The sequence below is a fragment of the Ixodes scapularis genome, unplaced genomic scaffold (genome assembly GCF_016920785.2).
Source record: "Ixodes scapularis isolate PalLabHiFi unplaced genomic scaffold, ASM1692078v2 ptg003436l_1__unscaffolded, whole genome shotgun sequence".
Taxonomy (NCBI): Eukaryota; Metazoa; Arthropoda; class Arachnida; order Ixodida; family Ixodidae; genus Ixodes; species Ixodes scapularis.
Genome location: NW_024610329.1, coordinates 109,801 through 131,386, shown reverse-complemented (window position 1 = coordinate 131,386; position 21,586 = coordinate 109,801). Strand labels below are relative to the sequence as shown.

General features: G+C 47.4%; 1 protein-coding gene across 1 annotated transcript in view; it reads right to left on the bottom strand.

Moving 5' to 3' along the window:
• Window positions 1-719: 719 nt before the first annotated feature.
• LOC120836608 overlaps window positions 720-21,586 on the bottom strand; it is a 47,692-nt gene continuing 26,825 nt past the window's right edge. Inside the window, exon 4 of the mRNA XM_040205604.1 lies at window positions 720-842. Within this exon, the coding sequence (XP_040061538.1) occupies window positions 720-842 (123 nt within the window). The remainder of the gene's footprint in view (window positions 843-21,586) is intronic.

The following is a 21,586-nucleotide window of genomic DNA, read 5'->3' as shown; positions in this document are numbered from 1 at the left end:
ATGCCGGGACATTGCCCTCAAGTTTCGAAACTTGGGAATTCAGTATTTGTGAATTAAAAAAATAATTTCCAAATGCCGAATTTGAAGTTCCCGCGTGATCTGCGCCAGTGCAGTGAGTCAAATTTTGCGGTCTCCTGCGACTCGACTTTCTTTCGGACCTCCGTCGTTGCCACAGCAACCCGAGGCGAGGAGGAGGTGAGCAGGCGGGATAGAAGCCGGCGCGGGAAAAAATCCGGTTTCTTCCCCGTCCAGAGCCGTACTGTCCCCGTCTCGCCGTTAGCGCCGCCAAGTTTTCCGAGGCGGGATACAAATCCAGGAAGCGACATCACACCGAAATCCGATTTTTGGTATTTCAAAAAGAGGGGCCGTAGTGCGCTCGCAATTGCGTTAAAAAACATGTTTTACGATTGCTGTTATTAAATGTTATAGAAATGTCGCCTACAAAGCTTCTAAATTTCCTGATTTTTGACGTCACCAATCGAAAGAAGCAAGGAGGTTAGCGCGGGAAATTCAAACGCCAAAAATAAAAAGGCGCGCGCGCGCTCGGGGAAATTTTTTTTCGCGATGCGGTTTTTTTGCGTGTATATGACTACAACTTGCATCGTTTTAGACAATAAAAAATAATACGACCTTTGGGGTGTCAGTGCCCCTTTAGACTGAAGACTCAAAGACAGAGAATATATTCATTATTATTTTTATTTTGTCATACAGTCCGTCAATCAATCTTGGAAGCTCCTGCTCTCACTTCGAGGTGGACACTTAACTTCCTTAGTGTTTAGTAGTCGTACCTTCAATTTCGCTTTCCATTCAATGAGTATTGTTTTCACCTCATCCGTGCATTCCTATGCAAAAGAAGGAATTCACGACGCGGTTGCTTAATACTGCTAAGGCCAAACGCAATGTAGTAGCTGTATACATTTTGTGAACATCTGCTGTAATTGTAATAAAAGTGTAAATTTTAGTATGAAAACTTGCATGATAATAGCTCCCGCAAGAAAGGTAATTTTATTATGTTTTTTCTGCAACCTAGAAATATATCGGTTCCTTGTTCACGTAGAAACTTCAGGGGATGATGTCTTCACTTTCAACCTTCACCAACGAATACTTCTTATACTCTAAAACATTATATAAATATTGCAGTAGTTTTTTATACAATATATTACAAACAATACTGTAACAGATACAATTACTAATGCTTCTAATATTTCTATACGTAAAAGGACTTATATTTTAATGAGTGCATCTTAAAAAAATTGTTACTGCTTGAAATGCCTCTCAAGCTTTGCAAAAGACACAATAATTGGCAAACTCTGTAGAGAGTAAAAAGGGAAGAGGATAACGCAAGAAAATGTGCAGTGTGAAGAACATTTCACGTGTGGTTCAGCTTAGTAAAGGGAAGAACAAACAAAATGAATATTTTTGAAGGAGCATGGCAAGTTGTGAGGTATTAAATGGGAACAACAAGTACAGCTCGAAATATGTGCACTTCTGCACACAAAAACTGTTTTCGATGAGAATAACTTTTTTTGTTTACTGGCAGGATTAAAATTGGGCACATAAATGTCTTTGTAAAGGTTGTTAACTTTGGAATTAAATAGCTTTTGTAAAATTTCGTTTTAAGTTTAAAGGGCCCCTGAAAAAAAAAAAAAAGTATTTTAACAGTCTGGTTGTGACACGCGTGCCAAAAAATACATTTTGCGCGAAAAAAGTTTTAATGCAATATTGACGGTGAGAGATTTATTTGAACTTCTGTGCGCGAAGTCTATGATGTCACGGGTCATTCCGGAACGACCATCTCGGTCGAGAAGGCGAAGCCGCTCCACCTCTCTTCCACGCGCCGTAGAGAGAAAACAAGTGGAAAGGAGGTGACTGCAAACTAAATCACGTCCCGCGCCAATTTTTTTTTCGGGTAAAATTACTTTTTTGACGCGCGTGCCCTATTAGACTGTAAAAAAAAAAAAAAAAACATTTGGTTTTTTTCTTTTCAGGGGCCCTTTAAGCTTATTACTTTTTATGGTTTGGTTTTCAAGGATCAGGGCAGTTATGAGAAGGAACATCGCAATCAACCTTTTATTTTTTATATCTGATTTAGAACTCGGTCAAAATGCGTAGAAAACAGCAGACGATGCGGGAACTTATTGGACTGCTCGGCGATAGTCGAAGGTAGTGTAGGATGATTCCTACGTCAGTTCATTCAATGATGGTCCGGGCTATGATTTTGATATTTTTGTTAAAAGTGTATATGAAAGCCATATTCTTGGGAGGAACATTCAGCTATATACGAGCGCCGTAACAATTTTTTTCGCTGAGATATAAAATAGAGAATCTCGAGGCGTGGAATTTGAGAAGATTTCACGATGCTACTTTGCACAGTCGTCATTTTCTCATCCAAGCTTTCACGTCCGCAAAACTTTTTTAATACATTTCACAAGGAAAGGAAGAAGAAGGCGAGCTAGGGATGCCACGTCTGAGGCGAGCTCCATCTTTTTAGCAGGGTGTCGAACCGAAAACCGGATCACAACCTTTATTTTTGACTCAACCGGTACAAAACTGAAACCGAAATCGAACGCTTCATATGGAACCCGAACCGGAACGAAACCCTTATCTGATGTGGCGGTTACCGGTTCAAAGAAAGTGGTTCAGGGCCAATTGTGTCAATATTTGGCTAATGAGAAAAGTTAGGGAGCATTTCTTTCTTATATTGCTAAGATCCTACATACTGTCAGATATTTTTACATTTCTTTTTTATTGCATACGTAATAAAAAATACATCACCATCAAAAGCAGAGACACAAAGAGACAGCGTGGTCAGCGAGCTCGTTCAATTCCCTCCTCTACTTAGGCATCTGAAGAGCTTCAACTTCACTTTGTTTCTTGGATTGACCCTGGCGGCGCGGCAGCGGCAGCGGCGATTTCAAAGCACCGCTTGGCCGCTTGGCTACGAAATGTCCAAGTGTCGGAGCGGATTCCACCACTCTAGGCACGGAGGCCTACGCGTCCGCGAATGTTTGACCTCAAAATAGACCGTAGTTGCAGTCGATAAGCCATTTAACCAATCGAGCACCGAGAGCGCACCACGTGACCTTCCCCTTGAGTGCAGCGACACGCTGAAGGAAGCTGGGACAAGTACCGCGCTGGCATCGGCAGTATAGTTTATAGAGTCGCCTGTGGTCCATTTCAATGAAAAACAATCTTTTCAACGTGTTCAAAATTTAACCTTGCAAAAAAAAAAAAGAAAACCAAGGGTCGTTGGAGGCAACGTTACTCGGCGATGATTCTCCGACGCGACGCGCCTTGGTAGGTGGCCGGGGGGAGGCAAGGGTGAGGAGAAAATATTCCTTTGTACATTTTATATTGTAGGTTTGTCAGACTATCAAGACCAGCATACCGCCCGTTCAACCCAAAGCCTTAGTTCAACCTTTTTCTCAATTTTGTGCGAAGCCCCCTTTCATCGTCTTCAACTGAGCATTCGAGAACTTCATTTGCTGTGGTGGCATTACCGGAACTTTGTTCGGTGGCTGACAGTTTCAAATGTGAGTACTGTTATATAATATTATCACGGAGTTAACGTTAACAATACATTCTACGTAACTGGTTCTGAGTCCCTCAGACCGGGTCATTTGCATAGAGCGTTGTTTGCGATAAAATATCAAAGAGACTAGACAAAGTATCGCCACGAGATCTTCAGAACTGCGTTTTTCCGCCGGAACTCGAAGCGCTATCAATATCTAGTCACATTTCATTACACGAGCGAAATATTTTACCCGTGCCAAAACAAAGGTGCTTGGTCGAAATAACTTAAAATTCGTTTAGATACGACGCGAATATATATATATATATATTTTTTTTAACATGATTCATGTCGTCTCCGCACGAGCGGCCTCGTAAACTTCGCGCCAAATTGCTTCGGCCATTCTCAAGCAGCAGACTCCCGGCGATTGCTGCCCAACTTGCTGTGCCTTTCAAACCGTTTTGTGACAAGCACCTCGCGGACGGGTGTCACGAGTTTGAGCGATTTTCTATGGCTTTATTTTCGATTTTCGCGAGCCAACCTCTTGGCTATTGAGAGATGTCTGTTTCGCGTGCGAAGAAGCCACCGACACCCTCTGGAGAGGATCTGGGGAGGGATGCCCAGTTGAGACGGGGCACCTCAGGGTCATTGCGATTTTTGGTTCCTTTTAATGTGTTGGTATATTTAGAGACTTACAGCTTCCGCACGTGTTTTTTTTTTTTTTTTTCGTTGGGAAGTTAGTGAGTAGAACAATTTTTGTAGGACACGGTTGGTGGCTTCCCCGTAAGGCAAGGTTGAAACCACGTTTGTCAGTATGTGAGCCTCTGGCTAACCTAAGCAAACGTGTTGGGGCACGAGTTGAGAGTGGCCGAGATGGCGGGTGAGCCGCTCGACCAGCGTGCGACCTTCACAGCCCAGCTCGTGCGTGTTCGTCGCTTTGGAAAGCAAGCAAAGCACGCGCTATACGCACGAACACTAAAGCTAGCACCGGCCACAAGCTTTTTTTTTTTTTTTCAAAAGGTCTACAACCCATCCCGAAATTACGCCGCCTTCTGGCAGAGTTTGAAATACTGCATAACTGCGTGTGCGAAAGATACCATAAAAATGGAAAGCCGATCGCTTATATATAGCTCACTTAAGAACAGTTTTATACAAGTGATAGCCTTGCCACATTAATGGTGTCTTTTGCGTTTTCACTGTGCAGGGTTTAGGGTGCCTCGATGTGCGCTTGTTTCAAGCTGAAGACATCCTTTGTAGTAGCTGTGCCGACGGCGCGTGCTAATTCTAACTTGAAGTGAGGCGCCAAAACAACGATGGGGAAGCAGACAGGACGAGGCGCACTTTCAACTGAACTTTATTTTAGAAAAACACAGAAAAGCAAGCTATGCCCAATGTAAACGTCCGCATGGGTAAGAAATAAAGATAGAACGAAGCCTAGCGCGTTTTCCTACGTGACACGTTCATTTTGAAGGAACGTATACTCCATATCAGATAGAGATAAAGATGGGGCGCTGACACAGACATCGGTGCCACGAGATCTTATGGTGAAGGCCTCCAAGATTTCGCGAGCGATTTTTGTTGCGCCGCTTCCAACAATTCTTGTTTCGTCAAACTCTGCCTCAACTAGGCAATCCCCGTCTGGCCACTTGGCAGTACACTGTGATCGATGCGAGTGCGACCCAAAGTTTGACGAAACAAGAATTGTTGGAAGCGGCGCAACAAAAATCGCTCGCGAAATCTTGGAGGCCTTCACCATAAGATCTTGTGGCACCGATGTCTGTGTCAGCGCCCCATCTTTATCTCTATCTGATAGGGAGTATACGTTCCTTCAAAATGAACGTGTCACGTAGGAAAACGCGCTAGGTTTCGTTCTATCTTACCCATGCGCACGTGTACATTGGGCATAGCTTGCTTTTCTGTGTTTTCCTAAAATAAAGTTCAGTTGAAAGTGCGCCTCGTCCTGTCTGCTTCTCTCCTTGTGTCCTCGTTGTTTTGGCGCCTCACTTCAAGCATGTACAACCAACTAGCCCAACTCGCCGTTCTATTTCTAACATATAAGTGAACGGTGCAAACCAAAGTGGCGCCAAAGCACTAGTAAAAGCTAGGTGCTCACGTCGAGGAATGCAACTGCGCGTGCCAGCGCGTGCATTCTACGAAAACTTAAAAAAATTATGGGGACCGAAATGGCCGAGATGTCATCACTCTAACAACGCACGTGAGTGTGTGTGCATGCAGGCACTACACTGTAAAGGCACTCTAGATGGGTCTATTGCAAGTATCTCGTGCTCGGAAAAGGCTGCAGGAACTGCTGGGTCAATAATCAAAGTCAGAGTAAGGAACCGGTTGGAACCGGTTCGCGCTATTAAAACCGGTTACCGGAGTGATATTATGTGCGCTACTCTAAACCGGAACCGAACCGGAACAAAATGCAATGCTACTGAACCCGAACCGAACCGAACCGAAATAATTACCGGTTCGACACCCCGCTTTTTAGATCAAAAACTCTGGCGTGATCGCACCGACGGCACTGATGACGATGCCGGAGCGGGCGTGCCCCGCATGGGATTTGTGAACAACCAAGACTCCGGCGCCATCGCATCGACGCGCCGCAGCTGCCTGATGCCGGTCACCGAGGAGCTACAAGGTGCAGCCAGGGCGGGTCAACCACCCCACCGATGCACCGGGTAAGCTCCTTTCAGGGCATGAAAGTAGTTGAAGTAGAGGGGACAGATATTAGACCAAAACAGGTAACTGAAGAAGCGGGATTGCTTGACAGCTACCGCAACAGGAATCGTAAAGCCCTCGCGGAGCTAGGCCTAAAAGCAGAAAAAACTAGCAAAACAGCTGGCGCAGTGCGTAACAGGATAGCTAGGTTCGACACTGTACACGTTCCTTTTAAAAGTACACGGAAGTGATGTCTTCACGTCTGATTGGTTGGAAGCAAGAGTGACACAATTTCCCTAGAAAAATGGGGGCGGAGTCGGCTACCGTGACAACATATTGACGTTTCGTTTTGTACTGAGTACGTTTCAAAAGGTACTTGCTCCTGAGTAGGTGTCTTTCGTTAGTCATATTTTCCAAACCGCGTCGTCGTCGGTCGATTATGCCACTTTTCAACTAATTGAGTTATTGTTCTCACCGGGAAGACTTACCGGCAGCACCGCGCAGCATTCGAGCTCCCGGAGGATTGCAAGCGTGCGACACAGCGCCGGCAGCGCGAGATAACGTTGGCGCGAGGAACCGGAGGTGAAGAGACTGCGAAACGAAGCTCGTGGACGTTCACGACTGTGGAGCTTCAAGTGTTGTACACTTTGTTTCTGCGACACGCAGTGCTTCCAAAGTTTGGAGGCCAGCGACGACCACGTAGCGCGGGACTGAAGACAGTCGGCGTCTCTGTCCGCGTCGCGTCCGTCGCTAGCGTGCGTCGTGTCGGGGTCCGGCGCGGCTGGCTCCGCTTCCCGAGACGCCGAGCGAGGGGTACGACGTGGAGACGGAACTCAGGCCACTTGGTAGGATATTCGGCGACATCGGATGCGTGAACGAAACGACGATCGCCATCGTCGGCCCGTCCAAGAACGATCCCACCGCCACGAAGGCGGTTCACTGTGCCGCAAGTATTTCTACGCCCTCAACGTGACGGTGGTAAGTACATACGCTCGTATTACGTACTCAAAATCAGTTCCATGTGTGTCAAAAAGATTACGTCGATATGCCATTTTATAAATGAGAGGTGCTGGCGTGTGTGCTCCGCCAGGGGCGGACGTAGGTATTTCTAGAGGGAGGGGGGGGGGGGGGGGGGGCGGGGTCAGGTTTTTGGTCAGCGTATCATGTTTAACCTCCCCCCCCCCCACCCCCACATCACTCCCACTCCCACCCCCACCCCCGTTTCCACGCCCTAAATTTTGACACATGCAGTATTCAAGAGTGGGGTCAGGTCATCCGGACTACCCCCTCTGAATCCGCCCCTGTGCTCCGACTGCACGAGCGTGTGCTCTAAATAGTATGTCGTGACTTTTAAAACGTGCATCTTTCTGCCCTCCACATTATGTTTGTTTGAAAGAAGTAGTTTCTTGTCATCATATCTTGCGTCTACGAAGGTGTGTTGCAGCCACCTCGGTGGCTCCGAGGCGAGAGCGCCGGCCTCCGGATCCCCATGTGGCGGGTTCGAATCCCTGCCGAGGTGCCCGCAATCTGACGGAGGCTTATTGTGGAGAAGGCGCCGTGTAACCGAGCCTTCGGTTGCACGTCAAAAGATCCCCAGGTGGTCGAAATTAATCCTCAGTCCTCCGCTGGGGCGTGCCAGATGCCCGTCGTTGGTTTGGCACGTAAAACCCCCAAATTTGGCTTTTGAAGGTGTGTTGCAATCATGTTAATAGTGTCAAAAGAACTTGGAAGGTTCTGGGATTGAGACTGCCTTGTGAACCATGAGTGGAACATTCAGGTAAATTCATGTCGGTATCTCTATCATACTTCCAGATGCGTCACGCAGAATGCTGGGTAAGATGCATGGAGCCACGGCGCCCTGGGTCGGTGCACGACTCCTTTGTGTAATGCTTCTCTTGGCTCTGCGGCAACATCAAGCAAGGGCAGCTGGTAAACGACGACAGGCTCCTCCTCGGTGAGCATGCTCGATTCATTCCTCTTGCATACGGTAGCTGTGTACCGCTTGAAAACCACAGTACCACAGAAAATGTGCTGTACCAAACATTAACAACTGTGCAGGCCCTGTGTCTATACCTCTGGCACGTCTTTGTAAATACTATCCGAAGGAGCGTAGTACCAGGAAAACACAAAGTTGCAATCAGCTCTTTTCACTGCTTTCTTGCCGTCAATTTTAAAAAGAACAGATTATAATAGATTCCGTCCTCTAAACGTGCAGGCGACAACGGCTACGGCTTCGAGTCTTGGTTCATCACCCCTGTCTCTGGGATCCACGTGACCTCCATTGCTTGCTGCCGGTCTAGTAAGGCACATTCCTCGGTCAGGCCCGTTGTGGAGCGCTGCAGTGGGCTGTTGAAGAACAGATTCTCGTGTCTACAAATCTACAAAGGCACCGGACTCTGCCTTACCATCCATCAATAGCCACCACCACCACTATAACGGCACGTGCAGTGCTGGACAACGCCTGCCTTGCATTGAGTGAGCCAAAACCGGAGACAGGTTCCGACCCTGAAAAGTGAGAGTTTGAGTCTGAGCCGAGCTCGGAGGGGTCAGCGTCTGATGGCGAGAGGCTGACTTCTGCCAACCTTCCGGTCGGCCTCTCGGACAAGGCTTTGAGGCAACGCCTTAACGCCCGGTTCGAGACCTGCTGCAGCCGTGCCCCTGCGCAGCGCCACACACGCCAGGATTGCAATCCCACCCATGAGGGACGCCGCCGGCATCAAGGAGTCTGTCGCCACGACGGTGGTCTCGCCCCAAAGGACGCCCTCGGGGAGTCCCTACTGCCCTCGCCACGGTGATGCCCAGCACGGACGCCACCGGCGACGGGGAGCCGCTCACCAACACGACTGCGGTCCCGACCACCAAGGACCCGTCTGTTCCCTTGCCGTCAGTGAAGCCCTCCCCGTGAAAGCCGTCAAGTGCACACTTCACTCCCTGCTTCGCAGTCATGGCCGTCCATAAGCTATACAGTGTCTTCAGCTCCAACACCTTGCACAGTTCATCGCACAGCCACCATGGCTAGAGCCAGCTTGAACTTGAACTAACAACTTCATGATGACGGGGCGTAGAAAACCGTCTGCACCTCTACTAAGTTTATGACACCTTCAATTTGCGGGCAATCCATTGCCAGTTTCTTCGAAAAAAATTTGAGACATTGGACATCAATCAGCACTGCGTTTCTTTCGTTAACTTTTTTTGAGAATCGGTGCAATATAAGATTGCTTCTGCGGGAGCGGTTTTCTAAGTCGTAATTTCTTGAAACGAGCCCATCTACCACATCAGTGAGTGATTTAATCCAGTGAACAAATTAACACCAGGTGCACCGTAGTCACCAGAAGTACTAGGCAAAGACTCAAGAGCAGTCACTCGTGACTCGAGAGCATCAAATAGGGAGTTCACTGATAGGTGAAATAACTTGATCTCGGCAATATCTTGAGCCAGTTTTTTTCTGACCTGCGATCAATTAAGCAAACGTGTTACAACCGTAGGCTGGTCACCAACATCTGCATAGTCGCCATCACTATCACTACCATCTGCAGCCGTCGAGTGCTCTGTGTTGGAATTGCGTCTAGATCGGGTGTTGGGCCCCGGGTTAGCTTGGCTATTCTTGTTCATTTTATTCGGTCCAGGGTTGGTCTCGACATCCCCGCTCAAGAGAAGGCTACTCAAGCAATGTACTAGCTCAGAGTAAACGTCGGCGAAACAAAGAAGGTGGCCGTAACCATGTGCGCAAGGAAACAGCAGCAAGAGGCGGTTAGCAGAACGGACACAATAAGCATTTTCAAGATAACAAACTTGTCTGAAAGACAGACAGCGACAGAGCATCGTTCCAACGCTGCCGTCACCTTGCCCACTGAAGGCAAAACCAGCCGGAGGACATTTTATATCTTTTTTCACTGACGTCACGGTGGTTGCTCTGTCGAATATTGGTCGATCTAGAGTGACGTCACCAAAGAGAATGACTTGCGGAATGCCGGCAAGCATGGAAGCGGACGAGCCATGGCTATCATCCACTTTGGAGATTTTGCAGTTGGCGCGCATGCAAGCCGGGTCGATCACGTACTGACTGGGAGCAGACGGGGCAGGGATGGCCGACGTGGCATGGAAGCGAAGTCCCGCAGCGTTGTCGAACTCGGAATCGGCAAATCAGGCGAGGAACTGCGTGGAAAACAGACAGCGATTGAGCATCATTCCAGCGCTGCTCTCACCTTGCCCACTCATGAACACTTCCACCCTCCTGCAGGAACTGGAGCCATTGAACGAAAAGTGCATGAGGCCTTCTTAGATCCGTGAGCTTCAACGAAGCCTGATAGGTGACACAAGAATCGCCTTACCACTCAAGGCAGTGATGTTCCACTTTGATTTTCCGGAAAATTGGACGGTAATCTTCCGAACCGAAGTGCAGAGTGTTCATTGGAAAAATACTCAAGTGTGTCTCCCCACATGTGTGGCTACGTCCACGCAAGGCACGCAAAACTTTGCCGTTGTCAGCGAGGACAATACATGACACAGCTCACACGCTCTTCTAGTCACAGAGGTCATAGAAGAGTATGTTGTTGAACATTGCCCAGTCTTTTCTGAAATATTTTTTTTTTTTTTTTTGTATCAGACGGAGTGGCGGCGCATTTCAAGAATCGCTTCCAATTGACCGAATTGTCTCGGAAGCCGTACTCTTTGGCAAGATGAATCTTTTCGGCCACTGGACACGAAAAAAGCGCATTTGATAAAGTAGGTGCTATTCTCCAGCACGGGAACGCGACAGAACAGCACACGACAAAACAGCACGCGACAAAACAGCACGGTCAAAACAGCACGCGTCAAAACAGCACAGCGTCAAAACAGCACGGCGACAAAACAGCACGCGTCAAAATAGCACGCGACAAAACAGCCCGGCGTCAAAACGGCACAGCGACAGAAGAGCACGTGCCAAAACAGCACGGCGTCAAAACAGCACAACGACAAAACAGCACGCATGTAAAAAAGCTGTAATGGGTAGCGTTTGATGAAAACAAAACAGAACGCAAAGAAAAAGGGTTGACATTCCATGGCATTATTTAACAGCTAGTGGAGAAACAATAAAAAAAAACTGTACGCTGGCGGCGACGGGATCGCACTCAAGTCAGTGTCCCGAATGCTGCTGCTGCGGTGTGATTGCTAAAAACAAATAAAGTTAGCAGTAGTTACTACTACTTAACTACGCTAATCTCTGAATAGACTGGGTAGTTAGATGGGATACCTTCGCGTCGATGTTGGCTGCGTTGTCTGGTCTGTCTTGAAGTATCAGGGAAAGAGGAAAAGTGATTGGGAAAAAGATATCCATAAGTTCAAGTTTTGAACTGACTGGTTTGTGGCGGTCCGGTGAGGTTCCGTAGTACTCATTGTTTCGTAATTACCACCTAAGCGCAGAACGTCCCCCCCCCCCCCCCCCCCCCACAAAAAAAAAAAAAAAAAAAATTGGGAGATGCGCCGATTACAGATGCATTGATAGAAACGGTAAGATAAGGGTGACTTTAATGTGGAGTGTATTCAAGGTGTACCATGGGCACCGATTCTGCGGGGTACATTCGCCGTGAATAAAATCTCCTCAAAACACGCGGCTGGAGCTTGCAGGCGAGAAGTTGTACGTTCTGAGTTAAATTCAGATTATTGCCGACGAAGGCCTTGATCGAGTGGAAACCGGTGAAGCAATAATATGCCGCAGCCTCAATGCTGTGGCCTTACACTGCAGCATGGGCTGAACACAGCGTTGCCGCACACGCTTTCTGTTTTTTTTTTTTCTTTTAACAACTAACGACAGCACATTGCCGTGCGATTGAATTATTTATTGTAGACGATATCACCAGCAAACTTGCGCGTCAAAATGAGCAAAACTGCTCGGAAAAATTGCTGTGGCTTAGCTCGGCTATGCCAGGATATACGTAGTGTGAGCTTATGCGCACAAAATGAGAGGCGCTATCAAGCGGCTCCAGTGCAGCGTCAGACTTGGCTACTGCGCAACGGAGGCGCACAGCTGGGCACGCGGTGGCGCCAGTGCGTCTGCCGCGGCTATGACGTCACTCCTCTGGAATGCGCAGACCGGCGAGGCGGGCGCGGCGGTGGCGGCTCCGGCCTCCGGCGCGCCAGCTGTGCGCCGTGTGACGTCACTGCTCCTCGCGCATGCGCAGCACGGAGCACGGCTCATTATGCGAGCCACGCGAAACTGCTCAACCTCGGCCAGTGTAGCTCACGCCAAAAACTAGCCAGAATAAGCACCAGCGGGGGCTTCGGTACTGCCCAGGGAACCGTCATGCGCGCATCGAGTATGCTCCCCACTCCGAACTTGCTTCGAAGAGAACCGATTCGAAAAATTGGCCGTCGACGAGTTGGCTTTCGACGAATCGGCCTAGAACCCCCAATTACTTTAGAGTGTCTTATTTGAGACGTGCATTTTTTAACTTCAAACGCTATGTTTAGGGTTCAGCGTTTTCGGGTTAAACCGAATATAACCGGTAAGAGTACGCCGAATTAATTTTTCCAAATTCGGTCTTAACTGAAAAAGTTCAGTATTTTCGAGGGCGTTCGGAGTGGTGCGTGTGTGTGTATGGGGGGGGGGGGGAGGATGTGACTCATAACTAGGGTTTCGTGTTACCCGCCGGTAAAAGTTTCGTCTATTCGGATGTATCTAATAAACTCTGAATTTCGATGTGCCAATCCCACCCCCCCCCCCCCCCACACACACACACACACACATATATTTTACAATTAATGGTTTCATCAGCGCGTAGAGTAAATGGTCCTGGGAAAATGCCACCACACATATCTTTTAAATTCCGGTCAGGACAACAGGTCATTGTACAATCGGGTCAAGACAAAAGTCACTGTTTATATTTCCGGTTTGGGTCATACTATCTGTGCCTGAGAGGAAGGAGAGGTTGTGTTTTTGTAACCGTGAAAGCTATGGACCAATGAAATTACATGAAGTAAGGAAGAGGACAGTTGAAACTTCTCTATTTCATCCTTTTCCACTCTGCCTCTTGCGGCCGCGCGGTAGGTTGATGGAAGAGCATGGAATGAATACAGGCTTCCTAGCGACTACCTCCAGTAGGTTATTGATTTTAAGGTATCGACATTTATCCAAATAACACATCTGTGCCACTTTTGTTCTAGGACAAATTAGTATTGCCAGTAGTAATGGCACCAACGTCAAAACCAACTGAAGAAAATATTAATTGATACAATCACGTTTTTTTTTTTTCTTTTTTGTCCAGCATACGTTTACATTTGGATATTATTTGTTTATTTTTAAGAAGAAACACTGCGAAATTGAGCTCCGAATTTCGGAGAAATCGGAATCAAACAAAAATAAACTCCGATGAACTCCGAATTTTCGGCAAAAAAATAAACTCAGAAAAACACCCTCCGAACTTGACGAAAACTAAACTCCGACGACACGGAACCCTACTCATTACTGACCTTATTACCACTTTCTTTCGAAGTTTCCAGCTTGTGTGCGAGATCGATTCAACTTTCAACGAAAGCTGCGGGGGCGCAGGGGTCTTCAGGAAGAAATCTGGGTTTTTCACCGGATAGGGATTTGTACCGAATTGTTTGTTCAAAAAAGAGAGTTTAATCGTGAACTAAAACAATGGAAATCAAGGGCGTCCGTAAATGTCGCGCATTGTTTAACACCCCTAGCTTCCGTCTACCAGAGGGGGGCATAAATACGAGTGTTTTAATGTCATTTCTGCCGTCGGCGCGAATTTATCACCTATCGCAGTCGTGAAAATAGGGGAAAGCGCACCGAGTACAATGATTGCTAATTTCTCCATTTTGATATTTGCCTCTCCGACCGAAGTGGTACTGAAGCTCATGTTCGTCCTGTGTACAAATACGAGCACACGACGATAATGTCAGATCACGATAAGGCCCGAGTGCGTCTTACAGAACAGGTCGCGTCGGCTGCCAAAGACGGCGACAAATAAGAAGACCAGTGCCTGGTACTCAATGGACATTTTGCACAAACGCTTTTAATTATTGCATTTTCGTTAGTATACTGGTTTTCGTCAATAAACCTACTATAACTGAGAAGTTTATGAGTCTACAAATATTCACCGCAATAAACCGAAAACTTTTGTTCGGAATAAAAACCGGAAAAAAGTGCGCGGAATTTCAAATAGTACAAACCGAAAACGCCGAACTCTAGCTATATTGTCAATGTCTTGTTTTGACGCTGTGCTATTTTGTCGCCGTGCTGTTTTGACGCTGTGCTGTTTTGACGCGTGCTGTTTTGACCGTGCTGTTTTGTCGCGTGCTGTTATGTCGTGTGCTGTTCTGTCATGGTGCCCTCAAGCACCACGCCACGCTCACGAACTTGTGATCTTCGCTCAACTCAACGATTGGCACCGCTATAGACTTGGTGGAAGTGCTGCGTGAAAAAGTAACAAATGTCTGCATGTTCCATCTGTCTGCGGAACGGGTTCGAGTTTCGTGCGGTGAAGCAAGCAGAGTGGACCACCGTAAGTCTTGCGAGAAGAATCCAGGTATCTCATCTGTTTAAGCCGTCATATACCGAGGGGCCGGATGTATACATGGCCACTTGCGCGACTGAGACTGTTAATTGCTTATGTATGCATAGTTAGCGAATTTGCAGAGTGGGACCGTTTTGTTTTTTTGAATAGTAAGCTATGTAAGGGTATTCCAGCTCAAAGTCCCTTTCGCTTCAGTTACAATTACTCCTTTTGAAAAAAATAATTTGAAAAATATAAAATGCATGCCACAACTAACGCTCAAAATGTTTGGTGCACTGCGGCAAAGCCGCTATGACGAAGACGTCGGCTCGCTCCGAGTGAAGGTTTGTCGTAGTTTTTCCCGTTTCGAGGTCATATGTTACTCAATGTTCGCCATCCCAAGTCAGTGAAGTCACCGCAAAGTGCCAAGGGGAATTTAAAAAAAGAAATAAAAGTTTTTCTTTTTTTAATGTCGACGCCCAATTTTGCCATATTTTGAGAAATCAGCAGCGCACATTTCCGCGTTAATAACAAGAAGACCATTAAGGTGAGCATACTATCTCACCCCTCGCACGTACTTAATTGGCAGTAACACCGTTGAAAATGTCTCATCCTTCAAATATCTTGGCGTTCATCTCTCATTGGACTTAACGTGGAATCTTCACAGTGAACACATCGCTAACAAGGCGTCGCGAACTCTTGGCTTTCTAAAACGAACACTGTTCCAAGCAAGCTCAGACACAAAACTTCTCGCCTACACTGCCCTTGCCAGATCTCAACTTGTGTATTCATTTTATTCATTCATTCATTTATTTCCACCTTAAAGGCCCAGTCAGGGCATTACATCAATCATTTGGCACCCTCATCAAATATATCTGGCAGATAAGATTGAACATAGCCAAAACAAAGCTGCTAGATTTATAGCTTGCTACTACTCCGGATTTACAAGTGTAGGCAGTTTAAAAATTCGACTTAACTTGTCACATCTTCATACAAGAATACACCCTCGCACACTTATCATTTATTTATAAACTTTACTACAGTCCCTCGCCTTTCAGGGACTCTTTCCTACTACCGTCTCACCATATATCGTCCCGCTTAGATCATCTTTACAAAATTAACCCCATATTTGCATGAACCAACATGCTTAAAAACTCTCCACTACTCCTCGCTTTATCGGACTGGAATAGCCTCCCCAGAGAAATTGCCTTCCTCAGTGACCATCAGTCCTTTGCCTCTGCTCTAAACATGTTAAACCTTGGTTAGTCTTGTGTACCTGCAATATTTGTTGTTGTCAGTGTCTTTTTTCTGATGTACGTCTTTTATTGTGCACCATTCTTTTCTATATCATATGTCTGAAGGCCAAAATTGCGCCAAATGCTTTGTACCTTTATTTTTTTATCTTTATTTCTTTTTGATGCCACAATTGGTTCAGTTGCACCAATCTTTGTATCACGTTCCCCTTACGTAACGTCTAAAAGAACCTTTAGGGTTAAAATAAAGAAATAAATAAATTTGTAAAGATAATTTAAAGACGCGCATTTTTATATGTTTTGTGAAGTATTATAAGAAATAGTTTATTTGCAAAAGATTTCTTTAATATCTTTAAAGCGCGTTTTATGCCATGTACAATTTTTTATCGGCATAGAAATATTTTATTAGTGCTTTTAATTTGTGCATGTGTTGTGAAATTAACTTTTGTGAAATGTATTGTAATGCCTTTATTTAAGCGTGTTTCTTGACCCCAGGTGTTCCCTGTTTGTCCTCGACGTGGCGCCTTGTTCCTCCTCTTACTCCCGTCACAATTTCCCCCCTCCAAAAAAAGTAACTACTTCTTATTCTTATTTTAGGTAGAGCTGACGTCGTAGCGAGCAAGGCGGTTCCTATGTACCACAAACATGCAGGAACGGGTCTTGTGTCTCACACGGTACACCACATCGTTAAGACGCGCGACAACAGTGAATGGCTTTTGCCACTTTCTTTGAAGTTTCGGTGAAGTCCTCGTTTTCTTAGTGGATTATACAGCCACACTTTCTCACGCGATTCAAAAGACTCTTGCATGCTAGGCTCGTCATAGCGTGCCTTCATGCACTGGAAGCCGATAGACGAGCGTCTTCCGACGAAGTCGGGGGTCTGTTCAAGACGTGTCATCAAGTCATTAATGTACGAGTCCGATTGAGAGGGACGATCTGGCGGTCTTGAGAAGGCGAGGTCGCATGGCATACGAATTTCCCACCCAAAGAGAATCATAGCAGGTGTATACCCGGTGACTTCGTGGACAGCTGTTCTGTAGGAGGACAGAAATAAAAGAACAAAGTCGTCCCAGTCGCCTTGTTGGCTGTTATGAAACATAGCCAAATGCTGCAGCATGGTGCAATTAAAGCGCTCCACCAGTCAATTGGACTGAAGATGCAGTAGCGTTGTTCCTGTCTTGGTTATGTTAAATTGTTGACAAGCATCTTAACATACTTAGGACTCAAAATTCCGCCCTTGGTCGAAATTCAGCGACAAGGGTGCGCCGTATCCGAATATCCAGTGAGTCACCAGAGCATCCGACACAACAGGGCAGTCTGATCAGGATTGGGTATGGCTTCTTGCCATTTCGAGAAGTAGTCCACAATAACGAATAGATGCCGGTTTCCAGTTTTTGATCGTGGTAATGTACCAAAAACGTCGATGGCGATATGTTCAAATGGTGCTCCACTGATGCATTCTTGCAATGGGGCGGGCGCTTTCTTGTGTGGGCCCTTACGCGAAGCGCACATGTCCCGTTGCAGGCACCATAACCTAACGTGATTATGGTACCGCAACCAGTAGAAGCACTCGCGTACCTTCCGAAGAGTGCGATTCACACCAAAAGGGCCTCCTTCAGGACTGCTGTGAAGCTGTATGAAGACCTGGGCGTGGAATTTGGGAGGTGCCACTAGCTGCCACACTACTCGGTCTCCAGTAGCTAATTCTTAACGTCGATGCAGAAGTTCGTTCCGAAATTCGAGCGTGTCTCATTGGTACGTGGTGGTCGGTGACCGTTTCGCTTCCATTAGATACCTAGGCCGACAGCAAGGTCGCGCAACTGGGCTTCTTAAATCTTTTGAGGCGACCACATGTTGTTAGAAATGGCTACCTGGCAGAACGTGTCTGTCGGGGTCACGGTGTAAGATACACTCTTTAGGTGAGGACACGGCGGGGCTGAACGCGGGGCGCGAGGAATCAGATAGCGTTCGTTCGACGGGCACCCGAAAGGCTGCATTATTCCGCGGCCACCGTGCCCGTGGCTGACAGAGTCGCCGGCGGCCAAACGGCGAAACTGTGTGACAGCGAAAAAAATTATCTCGTTGCCATGACACCCCGGTACACCGTGGTCTTTCTGCACGAGCGACAACCTCGCTGGAGCTCGGCGCGTGTGGAGCATGAGGCGGCACGAGCCGTCTTTGCCGTGCCCACGGTTCGACGAGTCATCTGCTGGCGCCACTTGAAACCATAGTGAGAGAGAGAAAGAGAGAGAGAGCGAAAAGCGAACTTTATCTGCACTGCGCGAGGAGCGCGCTGTCCTCACCTGAAGAGGATTATCTTACACCGTGGTCGGGGTCGAATTACGGCTGACCATGCTCAAGCACTGACGACAGGAGCCCTTACTACATGGCCGTCTGGAGGGGGCGTCAGCGTTGCTGTTGATGTGATCCGGCACGATGTCTGATATCAAAGTTGTACTGTTCAAGTTCTTCCAGCCAGCCAGCCACTTGTCCTTCTGGCACCTTGAAATCAAGCAACCATGTCAAAGCCTCGCGTTCTGTACGAATAATGATTTTTCTGCCAAGTAGTGATTGAAGTGAGAGAGCGCATTGACTATAGCAAGACGCTCGCGTCTTGTGGTGCAACGGTTACGCTCTGGTTTTGTGAAGGCTTTGCGGTAGTACCCGATGACTCGCTCGTGGCCCTCTTGTTGGTGGGATAGAATGCCACCGGCCGCAGCGTTGCCTGCATCTGTATTAAGAATGAATAAGGCGTCATATCTTGGGTAAGCTAGTGCAGGGGGCCTCGAAGGAGTCTTGACATTCGGTGGACCAGTTGAACACCTCGGACTTCTCAGTCAGCGCATAACGCGGTTTAGCGACTCGTCAAGAACCAGGAACAAATCGCCGGTAGTAAGTCGCCAAGCCAAGAAAGCTCAGGACGTCAACACCTGATGTCGGGGTCGGCCAGTCGGTTATGACACATAACTTCGTTTGGTCAGGAGAAACTTCATTGACTGAAATGCCTTGTTCTAGGTAGTAAGTGTCCTCAGCAAATAGAGTGAATTTATAGGAGTTAGTTTCAGGTTTGCGTCCTGAATTCGTTGGAAGACCAGCTCAAGATTTGTCAAGTGTTCGGTGAACGTCTTTTCACGGACCACAATATTGTCTAAATAAACAAGGCGCGCGGACCAGGTCAGTCCCTGAAGCACCTTCTCCATCAGACGTTGGAGCGTTGCGGGTGCATTACACACCCCGAATGACATGACTGTGAATTGGTAGAGTACACAGCTGTGTAGAAGGCTGTTTTTTCTCTGTCAGTTGAATGTACTAGAACCTTCTGGTAGCCGCTCTTCAGGTCGAGAGTCGAGAACCAGGTGGAACCCTCGAGTGCGTCTAAGATGCAGTATGTCCGTGGTAGCGGAAGGGCATCCTTCTTTGTGACATCATTCAGCTTTTTGTAATCTAGGCAAAATCGGGTCAATCCATCCTTTTTTTTACCAGGGTGATCCGCGAGGACCAGGGTCCATAGGCTGGCTCAATGACACCTTGAGTGAGCATTTCTTGAACAAGGTAATTTACGTGCCAGCGCTTTGCCAGCGGCACCCTGCGAGGTGGCTGTCTGGAATGGGTGTAGCATCATCGGTAATGATGCGGTGTGCGGTCAGATTTGTTTTTCCTAAGTTGGTGTCGCTAATGCTGAAGTGAATGCCGTCGAAAAACGAGATAGAAAGTTTTTTAGAAGGACAGCGTCGTCTTCTTGAAGGTTAGAAGCAGTAGTCTCGCATAGCGGAATAAGATGGGCACCGAGGTGAACAGAACACGAGCCTAGCAAGGTAGCAAGTGTAGTTTCCTTGCATAGAGCAACTTTTGGTTGAGAACATTTACTTACAAGAGAGTTTGTTTTGCTGTGGCCTCCTTGTTGGAAACTCAAGCAAGTCATTGTCGGGTGGTGGGTGCCGACTGATGCATAGGTTGTCCATCTTGTCCACTTGCGAGCGACCTCCACTTCTAATGCATACATGTGAGCGGCCCGAAATGCGCGGGGGTGGAAAAAACGCACCGCATTTCGGATCTCTGCAGATGCAATAGCATTAATGAACGCCGCATTCCTGACAGCATCTGCGGTGTCTTCAGAAGACCCGAGAAATGACAAGCGTGCAAGACGCTCTATGTCGTCAGCGAGCTGGGACAACGTCTCACCGGATGCTTGCCGTCGATGACGTAGCTTAGCATGATGAAGGTGACGTTGAGGCCCATTGCCGAAAACTTCTAACACCTGGACCAGCAAGGTGTACGACCCACGGGATTCTGGCGGCATGTAGGGGAGCACTTGCAATGCTGGACCGCTGAGATTATCTGCAAGTAATCCGAGTCCAGCGATTGCCTTTAGAAAGAATCTCACACTGGGTTACGTAGGCGGACATCTGTCTGTGCCATCCAATTGCGATGGCCGCAGCTTAAGGCGTGGCGCAGACAGAGGTATAGTCGGCGCGACATGTGTAGTCGCTGATGTCGGTGGAAGATCATTTGCACTTTCCTGGGAAAGTGTTAGCTGGACCAGCGCTCGCAGGCATCAAGAAGTGCGACCAATATTCGTTCGAATAAATTTAATAGAACCTCCAAAAGGGCCGCATCTCTGTGCCTGAGCTCCTGGGCGGTTCATTGGTGGTGGGCGTCCAGCAGTTTTTCAATGGCCGATGAAGTGTCACTTCAAACGTTAGGGTCGATAGAGTCGGGAACCGGCCGGGGCACGATGGCTTCTCCGGTTCGCGGGAGCTCAAGGAAGGTCCTTGCCTGCCGGCAGAAGGCGTCTTGACTGAAGATCCTACTTCTGACACCAGTTGTAAGGCTTTTATATAAGCGTGTCTCTTGCCCCAAGTTGCTCCTTGCTTGTCCCCGACGTGACGTCTTCTTACTCTTCTTACACCCGTCACAGTATTAAAAAAGTTATGGTGACGTGAAAGCTTCGATGAGAAAATGACGACTGTGCGAATTAGCATCGTGAAATCTCAAGTTCCTCGCCTCGAGCTTCTCTATTTTATATCTCAGCGAAAAAAAGATTGTTACGGCGGTCATATATAGCTGAATATATTCCTCCCAAGAAAATGGTTTTATGTATAATTTTAACAAAAATATCAAAATTATGACCCAGACCGTCATTGCATGAATTGACGTGGAATCAACCTGTAGTAGAGAAAGTGTGATAATCTGCGGGGCTTATTCTTGTGATAAAGTTAGAGATTATTAAAAGGGCGATGCAACGATTTTTGTATTTTGCGCAAATACCGCTTAGAACGGATCCTTGACGTTAATGACCTGGAAAATACCCGTTCGTTTTTCACCCCACGCAATAGAAGTCTCAGAAAAAAAAAATAAAGAAAAACGGGCAGAGTTCACCCCCTCAACTCGCAGCCAGAGCAAGCGGCCACGTGATCTGGAGCCGATTATATGCCGCCAATGTTGATCATAGCCACGCGCTGGGGTTGGCAAGGCACAGGACACGCGCTGAGTTCCAGACATTGTTATGGCTCGGCTGTTGTCGTCATTGCAGCGATTGGACACAGGACACTACCCGAATGCTTCTCGAGCTATTCATTATCACGAGCCCAAATCGAGTGTCCGCGCCATACTCGGGTCCAATCTATGAGCAGCATTTAAAAATCGTCACTGGGCGGTACTGCTACCGCCCAGCT